A 25,616-nucleotide genomic window follows, 5' to 3' on the forward strand; every position below is an offset into this window, starting at 1 on the left:
TAAGAAACATGATCCCTGCCACCACCGGGTTAAGTTAAAGTTTTCTAAAGAAAGAATTGCTACATTACATTTGTAAGTCACTGACACAACAAAAACACTCACCACCATCACTTTGTTGATGCGTCATGGACAGCGATATTAGGTAGGGTTAGATACACGGGAGCCAAGGTTCAGAGGAGCTGCTTCGTGCAGACTCCTATGTTCTTATGTCACTGGACGAGGTGGAAGGATGCTTGGGTGCCATAGTAGGGGTCAAAATGCAGTGTGTGTATTCCAGAGAAACGTTCCACTCACAGTGCTGGCTAGCTTCAGACTGAGGAGAAAGACAGCGTCTCCGCCATAGCAGGGCACGATAACAGAAAACCTTATTCCCGATAACCGATAACTGATAATGAAAAACCTTAACAACACCCTGCGCCGTATCCGAGATCGCCACGCTCGCCAAATTTCAAATGTCGCTATTGAATATAACAAGCTTTCAGCCATAAACTCAGCATAATCATCATTTTTATATATGAAAACATGCAGAATTAAATGGTGCACATAAAGAAACTCACTACGGCCGGGCCAAAACAACACCCACAACAGTATCCGAGATCGCCACGCTAAATTTCAAATGTCGCTATTGAATATAACAAGCTTTCAGCCATAAACTCAACATAATCATCATGTATTATATATGAAAACATGCAGAATTACATGGTGCACATAAAGAAACTCACTACGGCCGGGCCAAAACAGCGCCCTCTGCTGTGTCCGAGATCGCCGCGCGCTTAATTTCAAATGTCGCTATTGAATATAACAAGCTTTCAGCCATAAACTCAACATAATCATCATGTATTATATATGAAAACATGCAGAATTACATGGTGCACATAAAGAAACTCACTACGGCCGGGCCAAAACAGCGCCCTCTGCTGTGTCCGAGATCTCAGCTAGCGCTAAATTTCAAATGTCGCTATTGAATATAACAATCTTTCAGCCATAAACTCAACATAATCATCATGTATTATATATGAAAACATGCAGAATTAAATGGTGCACATAAAGAAACTCACTACGGCCGGGCCAAAACAGCGCCCTGCGCCGTATCTGAGATCGCCACGCGCGTCAAATTTCAAATGTCGCTATTGAATATAACAAGCTTTCAGCCATAAACTCAGCATAATCATCATGTATTATATATGAAAACATGCAGAATTAAATGGTACACATAAAGAAACTCACTACGGCCGGGCCAAAACAACACCCCGCACCGTATCCGAGATCGCCATACTCGCTAAATTTCAAATGTCGCTATTGAATATAACAAGGTTTCAGCCATAAACTCAACATAATCATCATGTATTATATGTGAAAACATGCAGAATTACATGGTGCAGCTAAGAAATTCACTACGGCCGGGCCAAAACAGTGCCCTGCGCCATATCCGAGATCGCCGCGTGTGCCAAATTTCAAATGTCGCTATTGAATATAACAAGCTTTCAGCCATAAACTCAGCATAATCATCATTTTTATATATGAAAACATACAGAATTAAATGGTGCACATAAAGAAACTCACTACGGCCGGGCCAAAACAACACCTCGCACCGTATCCGAGATCGCCGCGTGTGCCAAATTTCAAATGTCGCTATTGAATATAACAAGCTTTCAGCCATAAACTCAACATAATCATCATGTATTATATATGAAAACATGCAGAATTAACCCTTTATCAGGCACTCATTGAAATCGGAGTTATATCATAATAAAACTATAGTAGGTCAAAAGTACAATAAAATATAAGACACTTTTACTGATGAACAGTTTTCAAAATTTAAAAGTCTTGGGGCATTTAACTCCACCCGAAGTGACTACAAACGGTAACCTTCCCGGCTCGCGGTAAACCATGCATGACTGCTGACAGTCACTTGGCCCAGGCCACGGTGAAATGCATTTGAACATATCTTATTATATTATATGACCAAAAGGCTACACCAGTATTATGTAATAAACAATTTTTATTTACTGAAACTCATATAGACATTTGAAGCTTTATTGAAGCACATAAATGTATTTAATTAATATATTTATATAAAAATATATGCATAATCATGACCCTTCCTCATAAACTTGGCATGAAATTATAATCTTCACAGTTTATAGATCTGTATATTTTCTCACCTAAAGATATGGCAAAAAATAATATATAACAGATCCAGTTTATCCTTGAAAATATGATATGACTAATTTTTAATCACATACCACATTACCATCATAAATAGAAATTACTAGTAGTTTCATCAGAAATATATGCAAATGATTCACATGTCTCTAACAATGTACTGAACAGAAAAAAAATATTTGTTTCTTGAGTAAATACATTGTTAGGTTGCAGAGAAAGAAAAAATAAAACATGAAATGCTTTCCACAAACCCATTACTTCACCTACATGATTCATTAGACTGTTTAGTGAAATCTATTTAGCTTGATGAAAGTCTACAAAGCAGTTATTGGTCTGCTTTAGACATAGGTTTACTTTGCAAACAGAGCAGGCTATGTGTGATCATATGATGTTACCCTTTCTGCTACAGTGCTTGCAGGTTTGCCTGTCAACTTACATAGGGAAATGAAATTTCCTGCTGTCCAGTTTAATGCAGTCTTCTGGGATGGTGACTCTTTGTCCCCTGACTGCAACAGGCATTTCAAAGTCAGGAGCTGAGCTTGAGGAGTCTGAGTTCCTCAAAACTCGACCAAGAGTTGGTTTGGTACACCTTGTGAAGCTAGACACTGCTAGCCTGAATTTCTTGAGAGACATGAATTGAGTCTTCAGTGCCTCACAATCTCTCTTGTAAAGGAGCCAGGAATTAACAGAGCATAGGTCCAAGACATAGGCAAAGAGCCTTAGATAGTATCTCTTTGACTTCATTGGAGTCCTGTAAAGCTGTACAAGCATGTTACTCTTATCAATCCCCCCCATATGAGCATTGTACTCTGACACAACAAGGGGACAGTCCACCTCCTCCTTCTTCTTTTCCTTGATGTACCGCTGTATCTTCTTCAGTGGGAAGACACCTTTGTCATTTGTTACTAGTGTCACAACCTTATTGTCCTTCCACCTTACTACTAATATCCCATTACTTGAACAATAGTCAAAACAACCTCTTTTGGTTTTAGTGTTTCCCATATCTTTAGGTGACATAAGTGGAGGTCTCCCAACTCTATTCTCCCTTGCAGTGCCTGTGTACCTACAGTTATAATGCTTCTTGAGCATATTGGCTAGATGTAGGCTGGTGAAAAAGTTGTCTGCATATATAGAACTAGTAGTATTGCTGGTGATTGTTTTAGCAAGGGTCAAAACAACCTTAGTGTTTATCTTTTCACTACTCTCAGCTTGTGTAAGGGAAACTGGGTGTGCAGTGAATGTAGTTCCCCCTTGATACAAAATAATGTCATGTATAAAACCATCATCACTGGCACGACAGTAGAGTTTGAAACCCCACTTGGTTGGCTTAGATTTGATATACTGTCTGAGATTTCCTGCTCTTGTGCCTTTATAACCTACCATAACTTCATCAATGGATTGTTTGGTAGAAGGAGGAACTTGCTGAAATGTTTTTCTAATGAAGTTAAACATTGGTCTGATCTTATAAAACCTGTCATCTGACTCCTCAGCAAACTCATTATCATTGAAATGTATATGTCTTCTCAGGTATTTGAATTGTTTGGATGACATCACATTAGCTACTTGGGGGACTCTTGTCTCATTTGCCCAGTAATCCTCCAAAGATGGTAATTCACAAACTCCCATATACAAGAGTATGCCTATGAAGTTCATAATTTCATCCCTGTTAGTGGCAAATGACGTGTTTATGTCTATTTGTTTCACATACAAATTTGTTTGGTAAACAATATGATCTATGACTTCTAAGGGAAAAAGCTTCAGGAAATATTCATATGGTGTAGAGATATGATCAGGCTGTGGGTATGGCTTCTCGGGAAGAGGAGGTGGGTATATATCATTTTTTCCCATGACGGTGATGAAGCTGAAGTGGTGTTTTCTTGATCGCTTCCATCCTCTCCAGAGTCATCTTCCACATCAGCTATTGCAAGGTTCCTTGTTTGAGAAGAAGCTGCAAATAAATAACAAAAGAATAACATAAAGCCTTACCTTAATATTCTTACAAAATAAAATAGAAATAAATTACCCTACTTCGGTGGCAAAGATGACTTTGCAAGACTAGCTTACAATAAAGCAAAATGTGTCATACACAGATGCAAATATAGCCTAGTCTTAGCTGAGTACGTATAACTTTTCTTACAATAAAGAGAGCAAAATATATACGGTTCGTTAACAAATAATATAACATTACCATTTTCTAACTCTGTCGTAAAACAACAGCTGAATGCATCAATTACAATAATGTACACTATATATAAGTATAAATGAAATTTAAAGTACCGACAGCCAATACGACGATGATTTAAAGCCCATTTAAAAGGGATTTTGAAAGAAAAAAGGTAGCCTATTTAAAGTGTTTAGAAATTATCATCGTAGATTGATGCTTGCATTTGTCACACGCTCAATAATAATAATGATAACTAAAAGTAGCAATAATAATAATAATAATAACAGCAACAACAACAACAAGAGCAATAACACCTTACCTTTCTGACGCTTGAGCTGGTGGCTAGGCCTGAGTTCATCTTCACTGGAAGAATCCTGGGATAGCACAGGCTCGAAGTCAGGGTCAGCGTCATCATCAGCAGATAGGTCAAGCTCTTGGTCATCATCACTACCAGCAGGGTTGGTTGGTACAATGACTTTGCGGTTTTGACCGTAAAATGAAGTGAGGCTGATCTGTAAGATAAAAAAAAATATTCACACTGTGTTATGCGGAACTACGTAATATAGAAATTCAGCTTTAACTCTGACCTCATTATACGAATTTCTTAGTGTATATATATGTATTAATCATAAAAAATATTATATATGTGTGTAATGACGAGCAAGCGTCAATCCTGAAGCCCCGGGCAAAGTGACCGCCAGCAGTCAAGCATCATGCTCGACGCTCCGGGCATGTTGTCACCAGCAGTCACTTCATATTTCACTACATATTTATCAAAGTAAGTTTATCACTTACCAAAACTTTTTATGTATCATTAGTTAGCACAACTCTTCAACTATCCACAGTAAAGAATACAGACACTTACCGACATTCTGTAGTATGCAGAGACGAGATGAGTGGAGAGCACTCAACGTTAGATGCACCACGTCTCGAAGCCGATCACACACTGCCGTGTTTGTCTTGCTGCCCAGCCAATAAAAACAAAGGATTCCGTCTGCTTCATGAGTCACAACATAGAAGAGTGTTTTGTGATTGGCTGACGCCCAGAACACATCAGCTTGGAGTTAACGGATATATACGAGGAGGCCGAGAAGATGGCCGTTTTAAGTGACTGTTGACAGTCACTTGCCCGATAAAGGGTTAAATGGTACACATAAAGAAACTCACTACGGCCAGGCCAAAACAACACCCCGCACTGTATCCGAGATCGCCACGCGCGCTAAATTTCAAATGTCGCTATTGAATATGACAAGCTTTCAGCCATAAACTCAACATAATCATCATGTATTATATATGAAAACATGCAGAATTACATGGTGCACATAAAGAAACTCACTACGGCCGGGCCAAAACAGCGCCCTCTGCTGTGTCCGAGATCGCCGCGCGCGCTAAATTTCAAATGTCGCTATTGAATATAACAAGCTTTCAGCCATAAACTCAACATAATCATCATGTATTATATATGAAAACATGCAGAATTAAATGGTGCACATAAAGAAACTCATTACGGCCGGGCCAAAACAGCGCCCTGTGCCATATCCGAGATCGCCACGCGCGCCAAATTTCAAATGTCGCTATTGAATATAACAAGCTTTCAGCCATAAACTCAGCATAATCATCATGTATTATATATGAAAACATGCAGAATTACATGGTGCACATAAAGAAACTCACTACGGCCGGGCCAAAACAGCGCCCTCTGCTGTGTCCGAGATCGCCGCGCGCGCTAAATTTCAAATGTCGCTATTGAATATAACAAGCTTTCAGCCATAAACTCAACATAATCATCATGTATTATATATGAAAACATGCAGAATTAAATGGTGCACATAAAGAAACTCACTACGGCCGGGCCAAAACAGTGCCCTGCGCCGTATCCGAGATCGCCACGCGCGCCAAATTTCAAATGTCGCTATTGAATATAACAAGCTTTCAGCCATAAACTCAGCATAATCATCATGTATTATATATGAAAACATGCAGAATTAAATGGTACACATAAAGAAACTCACTACGGCCGGGCCAAAACAACACCCCGCACGTATCCGAGATCGCCATTCGCTAAATTTCAAATGTCGCTATTGAATATAACAAGGTTTCAGCCATAAACTCAACATAATAATCATGTATTATATGAAAACATGCAGAATTAAATGGTGCACATAAAGAAACTCACTACGGCCGGGCCAAAACAGTGCCCTGCGCCATATCCGAGATCGCCACGCTCGCCAAATTTCAAATGTCGCTATTGAATATAACAAGCTTTCAGCCATAAACTCAGCATAATCATCATTTTTATATATGAAAACATGCAGAATTAAATGGTGCACATAAAGAAACTCACTACGGCCAGGCCAAAACAACACCCCGCACCGTATCCGAGATCGCCGCACGTGCCAAATTTCAAATGTCGCTATTGAATATAACAAGCTTTCAGCCATAAACTCAACATAATCATCATGTATTATATATGAAAACATGCAGAATTACATGGTGCACATAAAGAAACTCACTACGGCCGGGCCAAAACAGCGCCCTCTGCTGTGTCCGAGTTCGCCTTTCGAGCTAAATTTCAAATGTCGCTATTCAATATAACAAGGTTTCAGCCATAAACTCAACATAATCATCATGTATTATATATGAAAACATGCAGAATTACATGGTGCACATAAAGAAATTCACTACGGCCGGGCCAAAACAGTGCCCTGCGCCGTATCCGAGATCGCCACGCGCGCCAAATTTCAAATGTCGCTATTGAATATAACAAGCTTTCAGCCATAAACTCAACATAATCATCATGTATTATATATGAAAACATGCAGAATTACATGGTGCACATAAAGAAACTCACTACGGCCGGGCCAAAACAGCGCCTTCTGCTGTGTCCGAGATCGCCGCTTAAATTTCAAATGTCGCTATTGAATATAACAAGCTTTCAGCCATAAACTCAACAGAATCATCATGTATTATATATGAAAACATGCAGAATTAAATGGTGCACATAAAGAAACTCACTACGGCCGGGCCAAAACAGCGCCCTGCGCCGTATCCGAGATCGCCACGCGCGTCAAATTTCAAATGTCGCTATTGAATATAACAAGCTTTCAGCCATAAACTCAGCATAAACATCATGTATTATATGAAAACATGCAGAATTAAATGGTACACATAAAGAAACTCACTGCGGCCGGGCCAAAACAACGCCCCGCACCGTATCCGAGATCGCCGCGAGAGCCAAATTTCAAATGTCGCTATTGAATATAACAAGGTTTCAGCCATAAACTCAACATAATCATCATGTATTATATATGAAAACATGCAGAATTACATGGTGCACATAAAGTAATTCACTACGGCCGGGCCAAAACAGTGCCCTGCGCCGTATCCGAGATCGCCACGCTCGTCAAATTTCAAATGTCGCTATTGAATATAACAAGCTTTCAGCCATAAACTCAGCATAATTATCATTTTTGTATATGAAAACATGCAGAATTAAATGGTGCACATAAAGAAACTCACTACGGCCAGGCCAAAACAACACCTCGCACCGTATCCGAGATCGCCGCGTGTGCCAAATTTCAAATGTCGCTATTGAATATAACAAGGTTTCAGCCATAAACTCAACATAATCATCATGTATTATATATGAAAACATGCAGAATTACATGGTGCACATAAAGAAACTCACTACGGCCGGGCCAAAACAGCGCCCTGCTGTGTCCGAGATCGCCAGCTTAAATTTCAAATGTCGCTATTGAATATAACAAGCTTTCAGCCATAAACTCAACATAATCATCATGTATTATATATGAAAACATGCAGAATTAAATGGTGCACATAAAGAAACTCATTACGGCCGGGCCAAAACAGCGCCCTGTGCCATATCCGAGATCGCCACGCGCGCCAAATTTCAAATGTCGCTATTGAATATAACAAGCTTTCAGCCATAAACTCAGCATAATCATCATGTATTATATATGAAAACATGCAGAATTACATGGTGCACATAAAGAAACTCACTACGGCCGGGCCAAAACAGCGCCCTCTGCTGTGTCCGAGATCGCCGCGCGCGCTAAATTTCAAATGTCGCTATTGAATATAACAAGCTTTCAGCCATAAACTCAACATAATCATCATGTATTATATGAAAACATGCAGAATTAAATGGTGCACATAAAGAAACTCACTACGGCCGGGCCAAAACAGTGCCCTGCGCCGTATCCGAGATCGCCACGCGCGCCAAATTTCAAATGTCGCTATTGAATATAACAAGCTTTCAGCCATAAACTCAGCATAATCATCATGTATTATATATGAAAACATGCAGAATTAAATGGTACACATAAAGAAACTCACTACGGCCGGGCCAAAACAACACCCCGCACCGTATCCGAGATCGCCATTCGCGCTAAATTTCAAATGTCGCTATTGAATATAACAAGGTTTCAGCCATAAACTCAACATAATCATCATGTATTATATGAAAACATGCAGAATTACATGGTGCACATAAAGAAATTCACTACGGCCGGGCCAAAACAGTGCCCTGCGCCATATCCGAGATCGCCACGCTCGCCAAATTTCAAATGTCGCTATTGAATATAACAAGCTTTCAGCCATAAACTCAGCATAATCATCATTTTTATATATGAAAACATGCAGAATTAAATGGTGCACATAAAGAAACTCACTACGGCCAGGCCAAAACAACACCTCGCACCGTATCCGAGATCGCCACGTGTGCCAAATTTCAAATGTCGCTATTGAATATAACAAGCTTTCAGCCATAAACTCAACATAATCATCATGTATTATATATGAAAACATGCAGAATTACATGGTGCACATAAAGAAACTCACTACGGCCGGGCCAAAACAGCGCCCTCTGCTGTGTCCGAGATCGCCATTCGCGCTAAATTTCAAATGTCGCTATTGAATATAACAAGGTTTCAGCCATAAACTCAACATAATCATCATGTATTATATATGAAAACATGCAGAATTACATGGTGCACATAAAGAAACTCACTACGGCCGGGCCAAAACAGCGCCCTCTGCTGTGTCCGAGATCGCCAAATTTCAAATGTCGCTATTGAATATAACAAGCTTTCAGCCATAAACTCAGCATAATCATCATGTATTATATATGAAAACATGCAGAATTAAATGGTACACATAAAGAAACTCACTGCGGCCGGGCCAAAACAACGCCCCGCACCGTATCCGAGATCGCCATTCGCGCTAAATTTCAAATGTCGCTATTGAATATAACAAGGTTTCAGCCATAAACTCAACATAATCATCATGTATTATATATGAAAACATGCAGAATTACATGGTGCACATAAAGTAATTCACTACGGCCGGGCCCAAACAGTGCCCTGCGCCGTATCCGAGATCGCCACGTCAAATTTCAAATGTCGCTATTGAATATAACAAGCTTTCAGCCATAAACACAGCATAACAATCAGTTTTGTATATGAAAACATGCAGAATTAAATGGTGCACATAAAGAAACTCACTACGGCCAGGCCAAAACAACACCTCGCACCGTATCCGAGATCGCCTGGAGTGCGAAATTTCAAATGTCGCTATTGAATATAACAAGGTTTCAGCCATAAACTCAACATAATCATCATGTATTATATATGAAAACATGCAGAATTACATGGTGCACATAAAGAAACTCACTACGGCCGGGCCAAAACAGCGCCCTCTGCTGTGTCCGAGATCGCCACGCTCGTCAAATTTCAAATGTCGCTATTGAATATAACAAGCTTTCAGCCATAAACTCAACATAATCATCATGTATTATATATGAAAACATGCAGAATTACATGGGGCACATAAAGAAACTCACTACGGCCGGGCCAAAACAGCGCCCTCTGCTGTGTCCGAGATCGCCAGCATAAATTTCAAATGTCGCTATTGAATATAACAAGCTTTCAGCCATAAACTCAACATAATCATCATGTATTATATATGAAAACATGCAGAATTAAATGGTGCACATAAAGAAACTCACTCGGCCGGGCCAAAACAGCTCCCTGCGCCGTATCCGAGATCGCCACGCCAAATTTCAAATGTCGCTATTGAATACAACAAGCTTTCAGCCATAAACTCAGCATAATCATCATGTATTATATATGAAAACATGCAGAATTAAATGGTACACATAAAGAAACTCACTGCGGCCGGGCCAAAACAACGCCCCGCACCGTATCCGAGATCGCCAATAGAGCAAAATTTCAAATGTCGCTATTGAATATAACAAGGTTTCAGCCATAAACTCAACATAATCATCATGTATTATATATGAAAACATGCAGAATTACATGGTGCACATAAAGTAATTCACTACGGCCGGGCCAAAACAGCGCCCTGCACCGTATCCGAGATATCGCCACGCGTCAAATTTCAAATGTCGCTATTGAATATAACAAGCTTTCAGCCATAAACTCAGCATAATTATCATTTTTATATATGAAAACATGCAGAATTAAATGGTGCACATAAAGAAACTCACTACGGCCAGGCCAAAACAACACCTCGCACCGTATCCGAGATCGCCCGTCGTGCGAAATTTCAAATGTCGCTATTGAATATAACAAGGTTTCAGCCATAAACTCAACATAATCATCATGTATTATATGAAAACATGCAGAATTACATGGTGCACATAAAGAAACTCACTACGGCCGGGCCAAAACAGCGCCCTCAGCGGTGTCCGAGATCGCCCAGCGCTCTAAATTTCAAATGTCGCTATTGAATATAACAAGCTTTCAGCCATAAACTCAACATAATCATCATGTATTATATATGAAAACATGCAGAATTAAATGGTGCACATAAAGAAACTCACTACGGCCGGGCCAAAACAGCGCCCTGCGCCGTATCCGAGATCGCCACGCGCCAAATTTCAAATGTTGCTATTGAATATAACAAGCTTTCAGCCATAAACTCAGCATAATCATCATGTATTATATATGAAAACATGCAGAATTAAATGGTACACATAAAGAAACTCACTACGGCCGGGCCAAAACAACACCCCGCACCGTATCCGAGATCGCCATTCGCGCTAAATTTCAAATGTCGCTATTGAATATAACAAGGTTTCAGCCATAAACTCAACATAATCATCATGTATTATATATGAAAACATGCAGAATTACATGGTGCACATAAAGAAATTCACTACGGCCGGGCCAAAACAGTGCCCTGCGCCGTATCCGAGATCGCCACGCCAAATTTCAAATGTCGCTATTGAATATAACAAGCTTTCAGCCATAAACTCAGCATAATCATCATTTTTATATATGAAAACATGCAGAATTAAATGGTGCACATAAAGAAACTCACTACAGCCAGGCCAAAACAACACCTCGCACCGTATCCGAGATCGCCGCGTGTGCCAAATTTCAAATGTCGCTATCGAATATAACAAGCTTTCAGCCATAAACTCAACATAATCATCATGTATTATATGAAAACATGCAGAATTACATGGTGCACATAAAGTAAGTCACTACGGCCGGGCCAAAACAGCGCCCTCTGCTGTGTCCGAGATCGCATACGTTAAATTTCAAATGTCGCTATTGAATATAACAAGCTTTCAGCCATAAACTCAACATAATCATCATGTAAGTCTAGGTGAGTAGGGTAGTAGTAGCCTAGTATAGTAAAATCACTGAGAGCTGATGCCTACATATATATATATATATATATATATATATATATATATATATATATATATATATATATATATATATATATATATATTTATATATGTAGGTATTGGTATATACACACACACACACACACACACACACACACACGTCAATATGGTCACTGGGCACAGCATGGTGAGCTCTCATCCTCTCCTTGCCAGCCTCACTGGTTATTTGTTTTCCTGAGACAGATTTATTTACGATAATGACCATTTTTTAGTAAGTATTAAACTGTTTGCATGGAGAAAATAAGGAGAAAGAAAAGGTGTGAAATATGCACTTTAAATTTGGTATTGGCCAGCAGCCTCATCAGTGGCTGTCAGCCAGTGAGGAACAGGGAAAACTGACACGCTCTCCCTGTGGAAGGTGCTTCTCCTCAGCCAATCCATTTTAGTAGGACTGGGAATGAGGAGGCGCAACAGAGGTGAGCGGGGGAGGACAGGTCGACTGGTGTTCAGTAAAATTGTAAGATACGAATACCCTACGACGTGACGTGTTATATTAAGTGTTCGCAGTACTACATTATCAGCTGTAATTGCAGGAAGGTGGGTGGTGAGTTATGCGCATAGCTGGGCGTTATCGCGATACTTTATCGCTGATAACAAAATCGGGTTGTCGGCCATCCGCTGCTTATTTAAATATATATCGGTATCTTCGTTATTTTTGTAACCAAACTAGTGATAATCGCTACTTTTTTTCCGCCTCAGAAAAAAAAAAAAACGTTGTCTCCTCCCTACTCGCATGCGTGGCCCGGGTGCCCGGTATTTTATGAAAAACTTGGGGTATGAATTATCTTTGGCGAAGAGATTTCGTACTTAGATCATCAACATTAAAATACTAGGTTGTTTTTTTATGTTAGACTCAAAAATCAATACATCAAAGAGAAAAATCATTTAGCTTTGCCCCAAAATGATTATTCACTACCTCAAATTTGATATTCCATATTCGTTTGTGAGCATGCCATGGTGTTGAAGGCACCCGGTGTTGTGTTATTTGGTGTCCCATCGTCAAAAGCTGGCGCTTGTGTTAACAAACACTGGTCTCTCGTGAACTGCGCATGTTCAGACCAGTAAGCATAGACCTGTACAGTATCACAAACGCATTAAGAGCAGTTGCTGGAAGGCTGAATCAGACATACAGTACCACCATCCTCGCTGTTTCTAGAACGACACTCTGTACATGTAAATACAACTCGTACAGAGTGTCGGATCTAGAAACATCGAGATGGTAGTGGTACTGTATGTCTGATTCAGCCTTCCAGCAACTCTAAATTACGGTTAAAAAGCTTTGTGAGACTGCTCAGGTCTACGCTTGCTGGTCTGAGCATGTGCAGTTCACGAGAGACCACTGTTTGTCGGTGGGGACGCCAAATAACACAACACCGGTTCAGGCGTTTCTAGTATTACCGTCCATATGTACGTGTCAACGTGTGCTTTTCAGATTTTGTAAGTTTTTAAATACAGATAATGAAAATATGAATTCATCTATGTTTTTTATTTGAAATGTCAATATAGTATCGTTTTCGCCTATCGGACTTATCGCTAGCTAGTATCGGAATTGTGGATTAATATCGGGTATCGGTTATCGCCTATATTTGTGTTTCCAGTTAACGAATATCGGTTATCACCGATAAGGTTTTCCATTATCAGTTATCGGTTATCGGGAATAAGGTTTTCTGTTATCGCACCCTGCTATGGTTATGCGAGCCAGGGTGGGCACCTGCTGGAGGCTAGGTGGGCGCGGGGTGGATAGGTTTAGTAGGGTTGAGTAAACGTGAGAATTACAATAACATTAATCCTCATGATTCCCTGGTAGCACGTATATAATTTGTTTAATATTATTAGGTAGTATTAATGGTTTATATGGATCACGTGTCCCTCGTTCAGTAAAAATAGTAGTAGTTGCTAATAGGCACACCTAACACAACCAAAATATGGAATTTTACACACTTGGCGTAGGGACTGTTTTGGGGTGTCATTGAAGGTAACAGGCTCAAGAGTGGCCTGTCCAGATATTTTGTTTTTTATTTATTGATGATCCACGAGACATCCTAGAGTTAAATCAAAGTATGTGGTTATCTTTGTATTCATTCCTACACACTCTGGTAATATCTCTGTGGGGTCTGATTCACTTATTAGAGTGAAATTCTATTGTGGAAAACAGCCACAAATTCGTGTCACTGGTGAAAATGAAACTGATAATTTAAATTTTGCCACCATGAAATATATACAAATAGATAAATATGAGTGACTTCACCTGCTTGATGTTTACACAGTTAATTGACACCAAACTTGATTTGCAGACACTACCAAACAAAGAAGAGGAGGAGGAGGAGGAAGAAGAAGACGAGGAACACAGGAGGAACCCATTGGTGAGTGTTAATTTATTTTTTTCTAAAATGGTTAACGAGCAATCAAGGAATTTTCATAATAAGGAGGGAAAGTGTGATGTTTTTTTGTCGTTTTCTTAAGTTGTTGAGGGGGAGAAGGCCCCCATTAGATAGCTTACACTATAGCTGGTCTGTTTCGTTAGGGGGGTCCATGGGCGCAAAGGGGGGATTATATACATCCATTTAGACTTTGTGGATCATTTTAGTGGAGGTAATTCTCTCTCTCTCTCTCTCTCTCTCTCTCTCTCTCTCTCTCTCTCTCTCTCTCCATTATCTATCTTGGCCGCTTCCATTAAAATCTTTCTTATATTTTCTCCCTCTCAGCAACAGCTTTCTCCCTCTCTGTTCCGTCCTTCTTGGCTCGGGGGCCTCTTAAACAAGGCGTCACAGTGCAGGGCGGCGTTAACATGAGCCCAATCAGAGTGGGATGGACGCAGGAGAGGTTTGAATTTAATCTGGGTTTTGATGACACAATATTAACTATATCCTGGGATTGGTATTATAAGACACTTTTGCTTCTCATGTCAACTATGTTCTGTATTTCTGAAGGTCAAAGAGGGGGCAATCGGGTTCTAATGAGTGTTTCTTCATGTTCATGGTACAGAGGAAGGGTCAAACTACCACCTGGTCATAAAACTATACTCCTGGAAATGTCAAAGACTCCTAGGAAAGCCTTGCCAAATATGTGTTTCTTCATGTTCAGGGTACAGAGGGTCACACTACCACCTGGTCATAAAACTATACTCCTGGAAATGTCAAAGACTCCTAGGAAAGCCTTGCCAAATATGTGTTTCAATAGGTTCAGGGTACAGAGGAAGGGTCAGACTACCACCTGGTCATAAAACTATACTCCTGGAAATGTCAAAGACTCCTAGGAAAGCCTTGCCAAATATGTGTTTCTTTAGGTTCAGGGTACAGAGGAAGGGTCAGACTACCACCTGGTCATAAAACTATACTCCTGGAAATGTCAAAGACTCTTAGGAAAGCCTTGCCAAATATGTGTTTCTTTAGGTTCAGGGTACAGAGGAAGGGTCAAACTACCACCTGGTCATAAAACTATACTCCTGGAAATGTCAAAGACTCCTAGGAAAGCCTTGCCAAATATGTGTTTCTTTAGGTTCAGGGTACAGAGGAAGGGTCAAACTACCACCTGGTCATAAAACTATACTCCTGGAAATGTCAGACTCCTAGGGCCGGTCTTACAGTCCTTTCAGGAGCGGCAAAACGAAAACGCGCACCAGGTTTGTTGGCTGGCGTACGAGAGCCAGGCGCCCGTCTTACACTCAAAGATTTACGCTCCCCAACGAGACCCGCACCGAACCTAAATCGTCGGCAGTGTTGGTATAACTGGTCGGGCGAGGTTGGCGAGCGTGAGCGTGAAAACGTAAACAAAGTCACGTGATTTCTCGGCGCGTACCATGAACTGTACGGCGACCAAAGTCGTTTTTCTCGAGATAAATCATGTTTTCAGGATTACCTCGTCTCCAGGTAAAGTTGTGGGCATTCCTCAAAGCTGCGTGCGGCCTCTGTGTTTGTCCGCCTTACTTGTCCTTGAGTCTGTGGTGGGTAATAATAATAATAATGACAGGGCCAGTGTGATATTCCTGCTACCCACAGTTTATCTTCCCAAAGTTTTCCTAGATACCCATTAGTTGGTCAGCCCAAAAGGGTCCATGAACAGCTGGGTGAGCTGCGTGTCGACTAATCAAGCTGAGATTCATACACGGACACAGGGATTTGCTGCTGAACCTGCTAACCAATGTACCAGTGTTTCTTTAATCTTCTCCTGGGCATTTTTGACGTGCGGCCCTCCCAGCTGATCATTCTCCTTTTCAGTGTGATAAAAAAAGGGGGAGTAGAGGATAAAACACCCCAAGGACGAATATTTACAAAATTTTTGGTAAATATTTTAGCTCTGCCACTTCAAAATATCATGTACTCTTCCAAACTGTGGGCAAAGGGCAAAAATAAATGCACTTGAACCATAATATGAAGGTGTACATTATAAGTAACTAACCTAAGCAGACGTAACATAACCAAACCAAAACCAAAAGTGTTTTAATTATGTTTTACCATGTAGATATCATTACAAAATAAAATTTCTACAGTGTAGATACTTTTCCTTATAGATAACAAGCCAAAGTATGGTGTAGATATTTTTGTTCTTGTAGATAACGAGCCAAAGTAGCACCACCTAACCACTCCTTCCTAACTCCCTCCAATCTTTCCTCCTTCCCTCCAATCTTTCCTCCTTCCCTCCAATCTTTCCTTCTTCCCTCCAATCTTTTCTCCTTTCCTCCAATCTTTCCTTCCTAACTCCCTCCACCCCTCCAATCTTTCCTCCACCCCTCCAATCTTTCCTCCACCCCTCCAATCTTTCCTCCTTCCCTCCAATCTTTTCTCCTTCCCTCCAATCTTTTCTCCTTTACTCCAATCTCTCCTTCCTAACTCCCTCCACCCCTCCAATCTTTCCTTCCCTCCAATCTTTTCTCCTTTCCTCCAATCTCTCCTTCCTAACTCCCTCCAATCTTTCTTCCTTCCCTCCAATCTTTCCTCCACTCTCTGTTCCCAGGAGGAGTGTTATCATGGTGTCATAAAAGGTGCTAGATAATGGTACAATAGATAAATATAGGTAACAGATACAGTGTCTCCAAATTACTATATAATCTATATTTGGTAAAATTGTACACTGCTTTTTAATATGTATGTATATTTCAACTATGTGTAAATCTATGTGTTTATTTTTGTATATGTATCTTATCTATTATCTATCTATCTATCTGTCATCCAATATACTTTGAAAGAGTCTAAATCGTCAAGGAGTAATAGTTGATGTGAGGGTCAGGTCATATTAATTGCCCACCTGGAACACACATTTAACAAGGCGTTCGTTGGAGTTTGAGGTCGTTCCAGGGGTACTAGCTTCATGACCCAGGTGGTGGTTTAATAACCCTTCCTATGTACCATGAACCTAAAAGAAACACTCAATAGTCTAATTAGTCTCCTTTTTGTCCTTTGGAAATAGTTGATGTGAAAGGTAGAAGTGTCTGATGGTCACATTCTTATATATAGCCAAGACAAGACGGCTTTCCTAGGAGTCATAGGCATTCCCAGGGGTTGGCCCAGGTGGTGGTTTAACCCTTCCTCTGTACCATGAACCTAAGAAAACACTCATTAGAAACCGACTGACCACCTTTTCGGCCTTTAAAATTGGTTAACTTGAGGGGCTCAGAATGCCGCCCTAGGCCCGGATTCATCAATCTTACCAACCACGCCTTTGGTATCCCTCACATTTACCGGAGCGCTACCAGAGCTGCGGCATCTTTCAAACACGGCATTCATCAACAGTATGGTAACGCTCCGGTAACTCGCACCCTAGCAACAATTGGTTGGGCTGGACAGCCAATCACGTGCGACCTTTGATGCTGTATTTCAGCTTTCACGTGTCGTTTGTTTACTAATACACAGACTTCAAAATCAAGACATGTGTATTGTACAGGCGTAAATACTGCCTTAAAACAAATAATTAGCGTGGTGATCCCTCAATTAGATGTGGCGTTTTTTACGAATGAATGCCGTTACTTGTATATTTATTCTTGAAATAAAAATATACTTGCTTATGTAGCCTAGCAATATTCTGAACATTTTTGTATGTTACCTACATAGTTTTCCATCGCCAACGCCAGCTGCGTGCCTCGCTATCACAAGATTGGGTATTATTCTAATGTTTGCCCATACTCACCCCTCGCAACCAAAACTGACTAGGGGGCCATTGTCATCATGCCTCACTGGTGCAGCCAAGCAATGGGTGTGGGCGTGGGAAGTTGTGGCTGCTGAGGTGAATGGCGTGATCAAGTGGCTTCGTGAGTAGTGTGGAGGAGGTCAGAGCAAAATTTTACGACATTAAACTCCACAGCAAGAATATTGGAGACTTGAGACGGGAGGTGACTGTCACAGGCAGAACATTATTCCCTCTGCAGTGTTTTAACAAGTAGGGAAAAGTCATGTGGGTGGACAGTTCCACAGACTTACATACTATAGAGTGCGGCCTGCAAGTGAAGCCAGCCTGAGGCTGTGCACGGGTGTGCCCAGTTCATCCCAAACCGACGACTTCACACACCTCACTCCCACCCCGTTTCCTGACCCCAACATTCATTTTTGAGAAAAATGTAGACCATCATCTTCTTGAGAAAATTCTGCATCACACTAGCATAAAATTGTAACAATAATGTGTAAATACACATACGAAAATCAAAGTTAAATGAATAGGGAGTACACATTTTCTTGCATTTATTTCTCTTCAACTCCTTCATACTCAGCTGGTTTTCGTCACATCGCTTCTATAAGCCCAGATCCTAAATCTGCATACTTTTCTGCTTCTGATGGTGTAGGGCACGTTACGAGGTAAAAAATACATTGGCTCAAAATCGCCTCCGAACATGAGCCACGGCAGTGTCTAAGCACTTACCACGCCTGTGGTAACTCAGTTACGGGTGCTCCGAGCCGCAGTAACTTTTGGCCTTACCACGGCTCCGGTAAGTGGTTGATGAATGCCGATTTACCGGGTGGGCGGAGATACCGCGAGACTTACCAGACAGAGGTCCGGTAAATGGTTTGATGAATCCCGCCCCTAAGCTACAATGGGTGTGTGCCATGACTGACCTAAATTGTACACTGCCATATTACATTATTATAAGTCCACAGTGTTCCCATTACAGCAACACTGTACTCAGCGTTGCCATGTACTCAAATCATTGCATATATTGTTTCAAGGCCCTAAAACTATTGTACATGCACCAATAACGCCCTAAAATTAAAGTTAATGTTATTAGTGTCAAGTATTGATGCTTTTGTGGCAATACTTGTGAGTAAAAATACGTGAAATACGATATATGTTCACGGTGGTTCATGGTGAGCCGGCAACGTTGACTGTACCTCATATATCGCACTTGACTGGGGCTGCCAAACCCTTAGGAGAAGCTAAATTGCACTTGCCAAACAGTAGAATCAATGGGGTTTACTCTAATGGGGTCCAGGCCCTCCCCAAGGTACCCATTCCTCCCCCATTACACTCACTCTCCTAGGCAATGGTGGGATACATACAGCGTGTTAGTTGAAGGGTTAACCCAGTGGTAGCAGCGGGGATCATGTTTCTTAATGGTCCCTATTCATTGCCAGTAAAAGTATACAGAATTATAATATCTGCCAAAATTAATACGTAAAGCACATACTGCACCATAGCTATACGATATATGACGATGATAGGTATTTATTTAATAATGAGTCTATGCACCCCTGCTGTGATTACACTGTTAAAAATCTGCTGCAAGGCTTTGAGGCCTGTCACTAGTGGAGCCTGTGGCCACGTGTTGTCTGCAGACCCATTCATACGTTAGAGACAGACACACCAGTCGGCTGTGCTATTTGACGATGACTGAGGCCTTCACCGTCAAGGATAATGATGACTTTGTGCCGGTCTTGTGGGGTCTGCATTGCCACCAACTTGGGCATGTCTTTGGCCAGTATAGTAAGACAGTTTTGCTTCTTACATCAGCTATTTCTAAGGGCCAAAGAGGGGATCAGTTGGGTTGCAATGAGTGTTTTTTGGGTTCATGCAACTGAAGAAGGGTTAGGCCAGCACCAGGGTTATAAAACTACCCCTGGAAATGCCCACAACTCCTTGGAAAGCCCTGCCAGATGTGTGTTTCTCCTCCACTTCCCTTCCTTCCCATCCCTTTCCTTCCTTCCCATCCCATCCCATCCCTTCCTCTCCCATCCCTTCCTTTCCCATCCCTTCCTCTCCCATCCCTTCCCTTCCAATCCTATCCTTCCCTTCCTCTCAGGGAATTTTGATGCTTGTAAATCCAAACACTCGTACAACTTGTATAATGTAACCCTCGTAAGAAGATGGCTCCACTATAAACACTTGCCTGCGCCATGATGGGCTGGGGCCGAATACCATCCAGGCCCCTCAAGCAAGCCTACCGGCGCAATAGGAGGAGATGTAAAAAAACAAAAACAAAAGCAGAGGTATCACTGTGCCGTCAATTATCGAGTTAAAAATTCCTTGTTCTGCCGCATACAACTGTTTCCTTAATATAAAGCATGTTAATTTTCTTGGGGGGGGGACTTAGGGCCGCTTTCACAGTCGTTATGTTTGTTTTGATCGCTACCAATGATCGCCGCTGTAGAATTTCCACTTAAAACTGGCCGATGGGGTGGTAGTGGGGTTAGCCTAGCCTTGCCACACACTCTCAACTCCTCTCGCTTCCTCTGCAGCCGCCACCACCCCATAGGCCAGTTTCACGTGGAAAACTATAGCATCGATCGGCGCCATTGGTAACGATCAAAACAAAGCTTCACTAAGTGCCGAAAGTCTCTCATAAGCAGCGTGAACTTCATCTAATACACCCCAAAGTAACCTAACTCTGTCTTGAATGACCATAAACTAATGTAATTCACTCTCATCTTACATAAAACTACAGTTGAATTAACCTAAACTTGCATTAAAATATTCCCCTTAACGTAATTCACTCCAAGGTAACCTGAATCTGACCTATCCTGACCTTACCTTAATATCCTAACCTTACCTTAACTTATCCTGACCTTACCCTTAAGTGAGGGTTTCAGGACGGTACAGAATTCTGCTAATATTTTCTGCACCTGTACATGTATGTTCATAAGCCCAGCATAATTTTTCATTAACACTATTATTATTATTATTATTATTATTATTATTATTATTATTATTATTATGCACTATATTCAAAGGTTAGGTTATATATTATGCATTCAAAGATTGTTTTACTAAAGTTATGATTAAATTTTTTTATTATTGTAGGGCTATTGTATGTGTGAATTGTTTGGATTCTCTCTCTCTCTCTCTCTCTCTCTCTCTCTCTCTCTCTCTCTCTCTCTCTCTCTCTCTCTCTCTCTCTCTCTCTCTCTCTCTCTCTCTCTCTCTCTCTCTCTCTCTCTCTCTCTCTCTCTCTCTCTCTCTCTCTCTCTCTCTCTCTCTCTCTCTCTCTCTCTCTCTCTCTCTCTCTCTCTCTCTCTCTAATTTTAGCCTGAAAAGAATTTATAATGACCTCAAAAAATGAATTATCAACTGTACTAATATCTTTACTTATCTTTAGAGACAAGAAGAAGAAGAAGAGGAAGAAGAGGAAGAGGAAGACTGACAGACAGACATTCCATTGGTGAGTGTTAAATAATTTTCCTTCCTTCCTTCCTTCCTTCCTTCCTGGCTCTTGGATAGGTTAGGTTAAAGGGGCTGATTATTAAACATTTCAACGTTGACTGTACCTCATATATCGCACTTGACTGGGGCCATAAACCCTTAGGAGAAGCTAAATTGCACTTGCCAAACAGTAGAATCAATGGGGTTTACTCTAATGGGGTCCAGGCCCTCCCAAAGTACCCATTCCTCCCCATTACACTCAGGCAATGGTGGGATACATACAGCATGTTAGTTGAAGGTTAACCCAGTGGTAGCAGCGGGGATCATGTTTCTTAATGGTCCCTATTCATTGCCAGTAAAAGTATACAGAATTATAATATCTGCCAAAATTAATACGTAAAGCACATACTGCACCATAGCTATACGATATATGACGATGATAGGTATTTATTTAATAATGAGTCTATGCACCCCTGCTGTGATTACACTGTTAAAAATCTGCTGCAAGGCTTTGAGGCCTGTCACTAGTGGAGCCTGTGGCCACGTGTTGTCTGCAGACCCATTCATACGTTAGAGACAGACACACCAGTCGGCTGTGCTATTTGACGATGACTGAGGCCTTCACCGTCAAGGATAATGATGACTTTGTGGCGGTCTTGTGGGGTCTGCATTGCCACCAACTTGGGCATGTCTTTGGCCAGTATAGTAAGACAGTTTTGCTTCTTACATCAGCTATTTCTAAGGGCTAAAGAGGGGATCAATTGGGTTGCAATGAGTGTTTTTTGGGTTCATGCAACTGAAGAAGGTTAGGCCAGCACCAGGGTTATAAAACTACCCTGGAAATGCCCACAACTCCTTGGAAAGCCCTGCCAGATGTGTGTTTCTCCCACTTCCCTTCCTTCCCATCCCTTTCCTTCCCTTCCATCCCATCCCATCCTTCCTCTCCCATCCCATCCTTTCCCATCCCATCCCTTTCCCATCCCTTCCTTCCAATCCTATCCCTTCCCTCTCAGGGAATTTTGATGCTTGTAAATCAAACACTCGTACAACTTGTATAATGTAACCCTCGTAAGAAGATGGCTCCACTATAAACACTTGCCTGCGCCATGATGGGCTGGGGCCGAATACCATCCAGGCCCCTCAAGCAAGCCTACCGGCGCAATAGGAGGAGATGTAAAAAAAAACAAAAAAAGCAGAGGTATCACTGTGCCGTCAATTATCCCGAGTTAAAAATTCCTTGTTCTGCCGCATACAACTGTTTCCTTAATATAAAGCATGTTAATTTTCTTGGGGGGGGGACTTAGGGCCGCTTTCACAGTCGTTATGTTTGTTTTGATCGCTACCAATGATCGCCGCTGTAGAATTTCCACTTAAAACTGGCCGATGGGGTGGTAGTGGGGTTAGCCTAGCCTTGCCACACACTCTCAACCCCTCTCGCTTCCTCTGCAGCCGCCACCACCCCATAGGCCAGTTTCACGTGGAAAACTATAGCATCGATCGGCGCAATTGGTAACGATAAAATCAATGCTTACCTAAGTTACGAAAGTCTGTCATAAGCAGCGTGAACTTCATCTAATTCACCCTAAAGTAACCTTACTCTGTCTTGAATGACCCTAAACTAATGTAATTCACTCTCATCTTACCTAAAACTACAGTTGAATTACCTAAACTTGCCTTAAAATATTCCCTTAACGTAATTCACTCCCAGGTAACCTGAATCTGACCTATCCTGACCTTACCTTAATATCCTAACCTTACCTTAACTTATCCTGACCTTACCCTTAAGTGAGGGTTTCAGGACGGTACAGAATTCTGCTAATATTTTCTGCACCTGTACATGTATGTTCATAAGCCCAGCATAATTTTTCATTAACACTATTATTATTATTATTATTATTATTATTATTATTATTATTATTATTATTATGCACTATATTCAAAGGTTAGGTTGTATATTATGCATTCAAAGATTGTTTTACTAAAGTTATGATTAAATTTTTTTTATTATTGTAGGGCTATTGTATGTGTGAATTGTTTGGATTCTCTCTCTCTCTCTCTCTCTCTCTCTCTCTCTCTCTCTCTCTCTCTCTCTCTCTCTCTCTCTCTCTCTCTCTCTCTCTCTCTCTCTCTCTCTCTCTCTCTCTCTCTCTCTCTCTCTCTCTCTCTCTCTCTCTCTTTCTATAATTTTAGCCTGAAAAGAATTTATAATGACCTCAAAAAATGAATTATCAACTGTATACTAATATCTTTACTTATCTTTAGAGACAAGAAGAAGAAGAAGAGGAAGAAGAGGAAGAGGAAGACTGACAGACAGACATTCCATTGGTGAGTGTTAAATAATTTTCCTTCCTTTCTTCCTTCCTTCCTGGCTCTTGGATAGGTTAGGTTAAAGGGGCCGATTATTAAACATTTCAACGCCCAAACTCACTTCTGTAAGGCTTTCATAGTAGGGCTTTTTGGGCATGTCCTGGGGTAGTTTTTGGACCCTTGAGGGAGTGTGACCCTTCCCCTGCACCATGAACCTAAAGAAACACATTTGACGAGGCTTTGGGAGGAGTTTTTGGCATTCCCACGGATAGTTCTGGCACGTGAGGAAGGGCGTCAGATGGTACATGGCGGACACGTTCTTTTCCTGCACAGAAGGGCACACACACACACACACACACACACACACAGAAAAAGGGCTTCAAAGTACGGCCTTTCTTTCCGTACTTTCTTGCGCAAAAAATACATGAAAGAGGTCGTTAAAAATAACAGAAAAGTGCTCACCCTTCCTCTTGTATGCACTTTGTTAGGCACTTTTCTGTGTTATAAAAGTATGTACAGCAGGTGACCCTTTTCAACTGGACCGTAATTCAGTGGTTCGCCAGACACACCCAGTTGTCAATATGCAGATTTACCCCGTCTCCACACTACTAAACGTGGTACTGTGTCATTGTATTACCAGCTCATTATTACAACTCTGAACAACGGTCCGTTCTCTCATGTGGGACACACTGGTTCGTCCAACGTCCACACTCTGGGTGACCAATAAGGAGGGTAACCGTTGTGGTGTGGCTGGTGGAGTGTGCCGCTCCTCCACCAAGACCTGGCTCACTCTCCACCCTTTAACCAGGCCAGGCAATCCCTCCCACATGATTCTCATTTAGATATCGCTGAGAGCCATGACTGGCATAATGGTTGGTCTGTGGTATTGACTCCATATCCTGACCACTTAGTTAGCCTTGAAATAAGGGAGTTGTATGCAGAAATTATGGAGCGCTTGAACCGGTGAGTGTGATGATTTCTAGTGAGCGTCTCCGTGGGGCGGCAACGCTATTGTTCAATGGTGTCTGGCATTTACAGCTTCTTGTTTACCACCAGTTAGGTGAGTGTAGGAAATGATTGAGGTGTTACTTACAGGGTTAAGGATCATGAAAATATTACAGCCTCTTGTTTACCAGCAGTTAGGTGAGTGTAGGAAATGATTGAGGTGTTACTTACAGGGTTAAGGATCATGAAAATATTACAGCCTCTTGTTTACCAGCAGTTAGGTGAGTGTAGGAAATGATTGAGGTGTTACAGGGTTAACCCGGTAACAGCGACGGGCCAAATCTGTGGCTTTACTGTGTAGCAGCGACGGGCCAAGTTTGTGGCTTTACCGTGTAGCAGCGACGGGCCAAATTTGTGGCTTTACCGTGTAGCAGCGACGGGCCAAATTTGTGGCTTGTAGCAACGACAGGCCGTTGTGGCTTTACCGTGTAGCAACGATGGAGCCATTTTGTGGCTTTACCGTGTAGCAGCGACGGGCCAAATTTGTGGCTTTACCGTGTAGCAGCGACGGGCCAAATTTGGGGCTTTACCGTGTAGCAGCGATGGGCCAAATTTGTGCCATGATATAAACCCCCCAAATTATATGATACATAATCTGATCACAAATGTTTTGATATATATTATTAAATGGTTTGTGTGAGGGGTGATTTTTTCTCATTTTTCTCGCTTGGAGGG

At 41.4% G+C, this 25,616-nt stretch overlaps 1 protein-coding gene and 1 long non-coding RNA gene across 3 annotated transcripts in view; one reads left to right on the top strand and one right to left on the bottom strand.

The window, feature by feature from the left end:
• The window catches only part of LOC126984140 (uncharacterized), a 68,459-nt gene that overhangs the window by 20,834 nt on the left and 22,009 nt on the right, over positions 1-25,616 (top strand). For both annotated transcript variants that reach the window (XR_007736440.1, XR_007736439.1), the window contains exons 7-9: positions 14,363-14,431; positions 21,586-21,648; positions 23,892-23,954. This is a non-coding gene — a long non-coding RNA (uncharacterized LOC126984140). The remainder of the gene's footprint in view (positions 1-14,362; positions 14,432-21,585; positions 21,649-23,891; positions 23,955-25,616) is intronic.
• Positions 2,399-6,364, bottom strand: LOC126984139 (uncharacterized). The gene is made up of 3 exons (XM_050837516.1): positions 5,196-6,364; positions 4,650-4,842; positions 2,399-4,114 (listed from the first exon to the last, which is right to left on the bottom strand). The coding sequence occupies exons 1-3, from the start codon at positions 5,199-5,201 to the stop codon at positions 3,924-3,926; spliced, it is 390 nt and encodes a 129-aa protein (XP_050693473.1). The 5' UTR covers positions 5,202-6,364; the 3' UTR covers positions 2,399-3,923.

Source organism: Eriocheir sinensis, chromosome 56, assembly GCF_024679095.1.
Source record: "Eriocheir sinensis breed Jianghai 21 chromosome 56, ASM2467909v1, whole genome shotgun sequence".
Taxonomy (NCBI): domain Eukaryota; kingdom Metazoa; phylum Arthropoda; class Malacostraca; order Decapoda; family Varunidae; genus Eriocheir; species Eriocheir sinensis.

Excerpts from the sequence above, each read along its gene's own strand:
- LOC126984139 (XM_050837516.1), bottom strand. Across the intron at positions 4,115-4,649 it reads CCAGCTCAAGCGTCAGAAAG|CTTCTTCTCAAACAAGGAAC; the intron begins GTAAGGTGTTAT and ends ATTTATTTGCAG.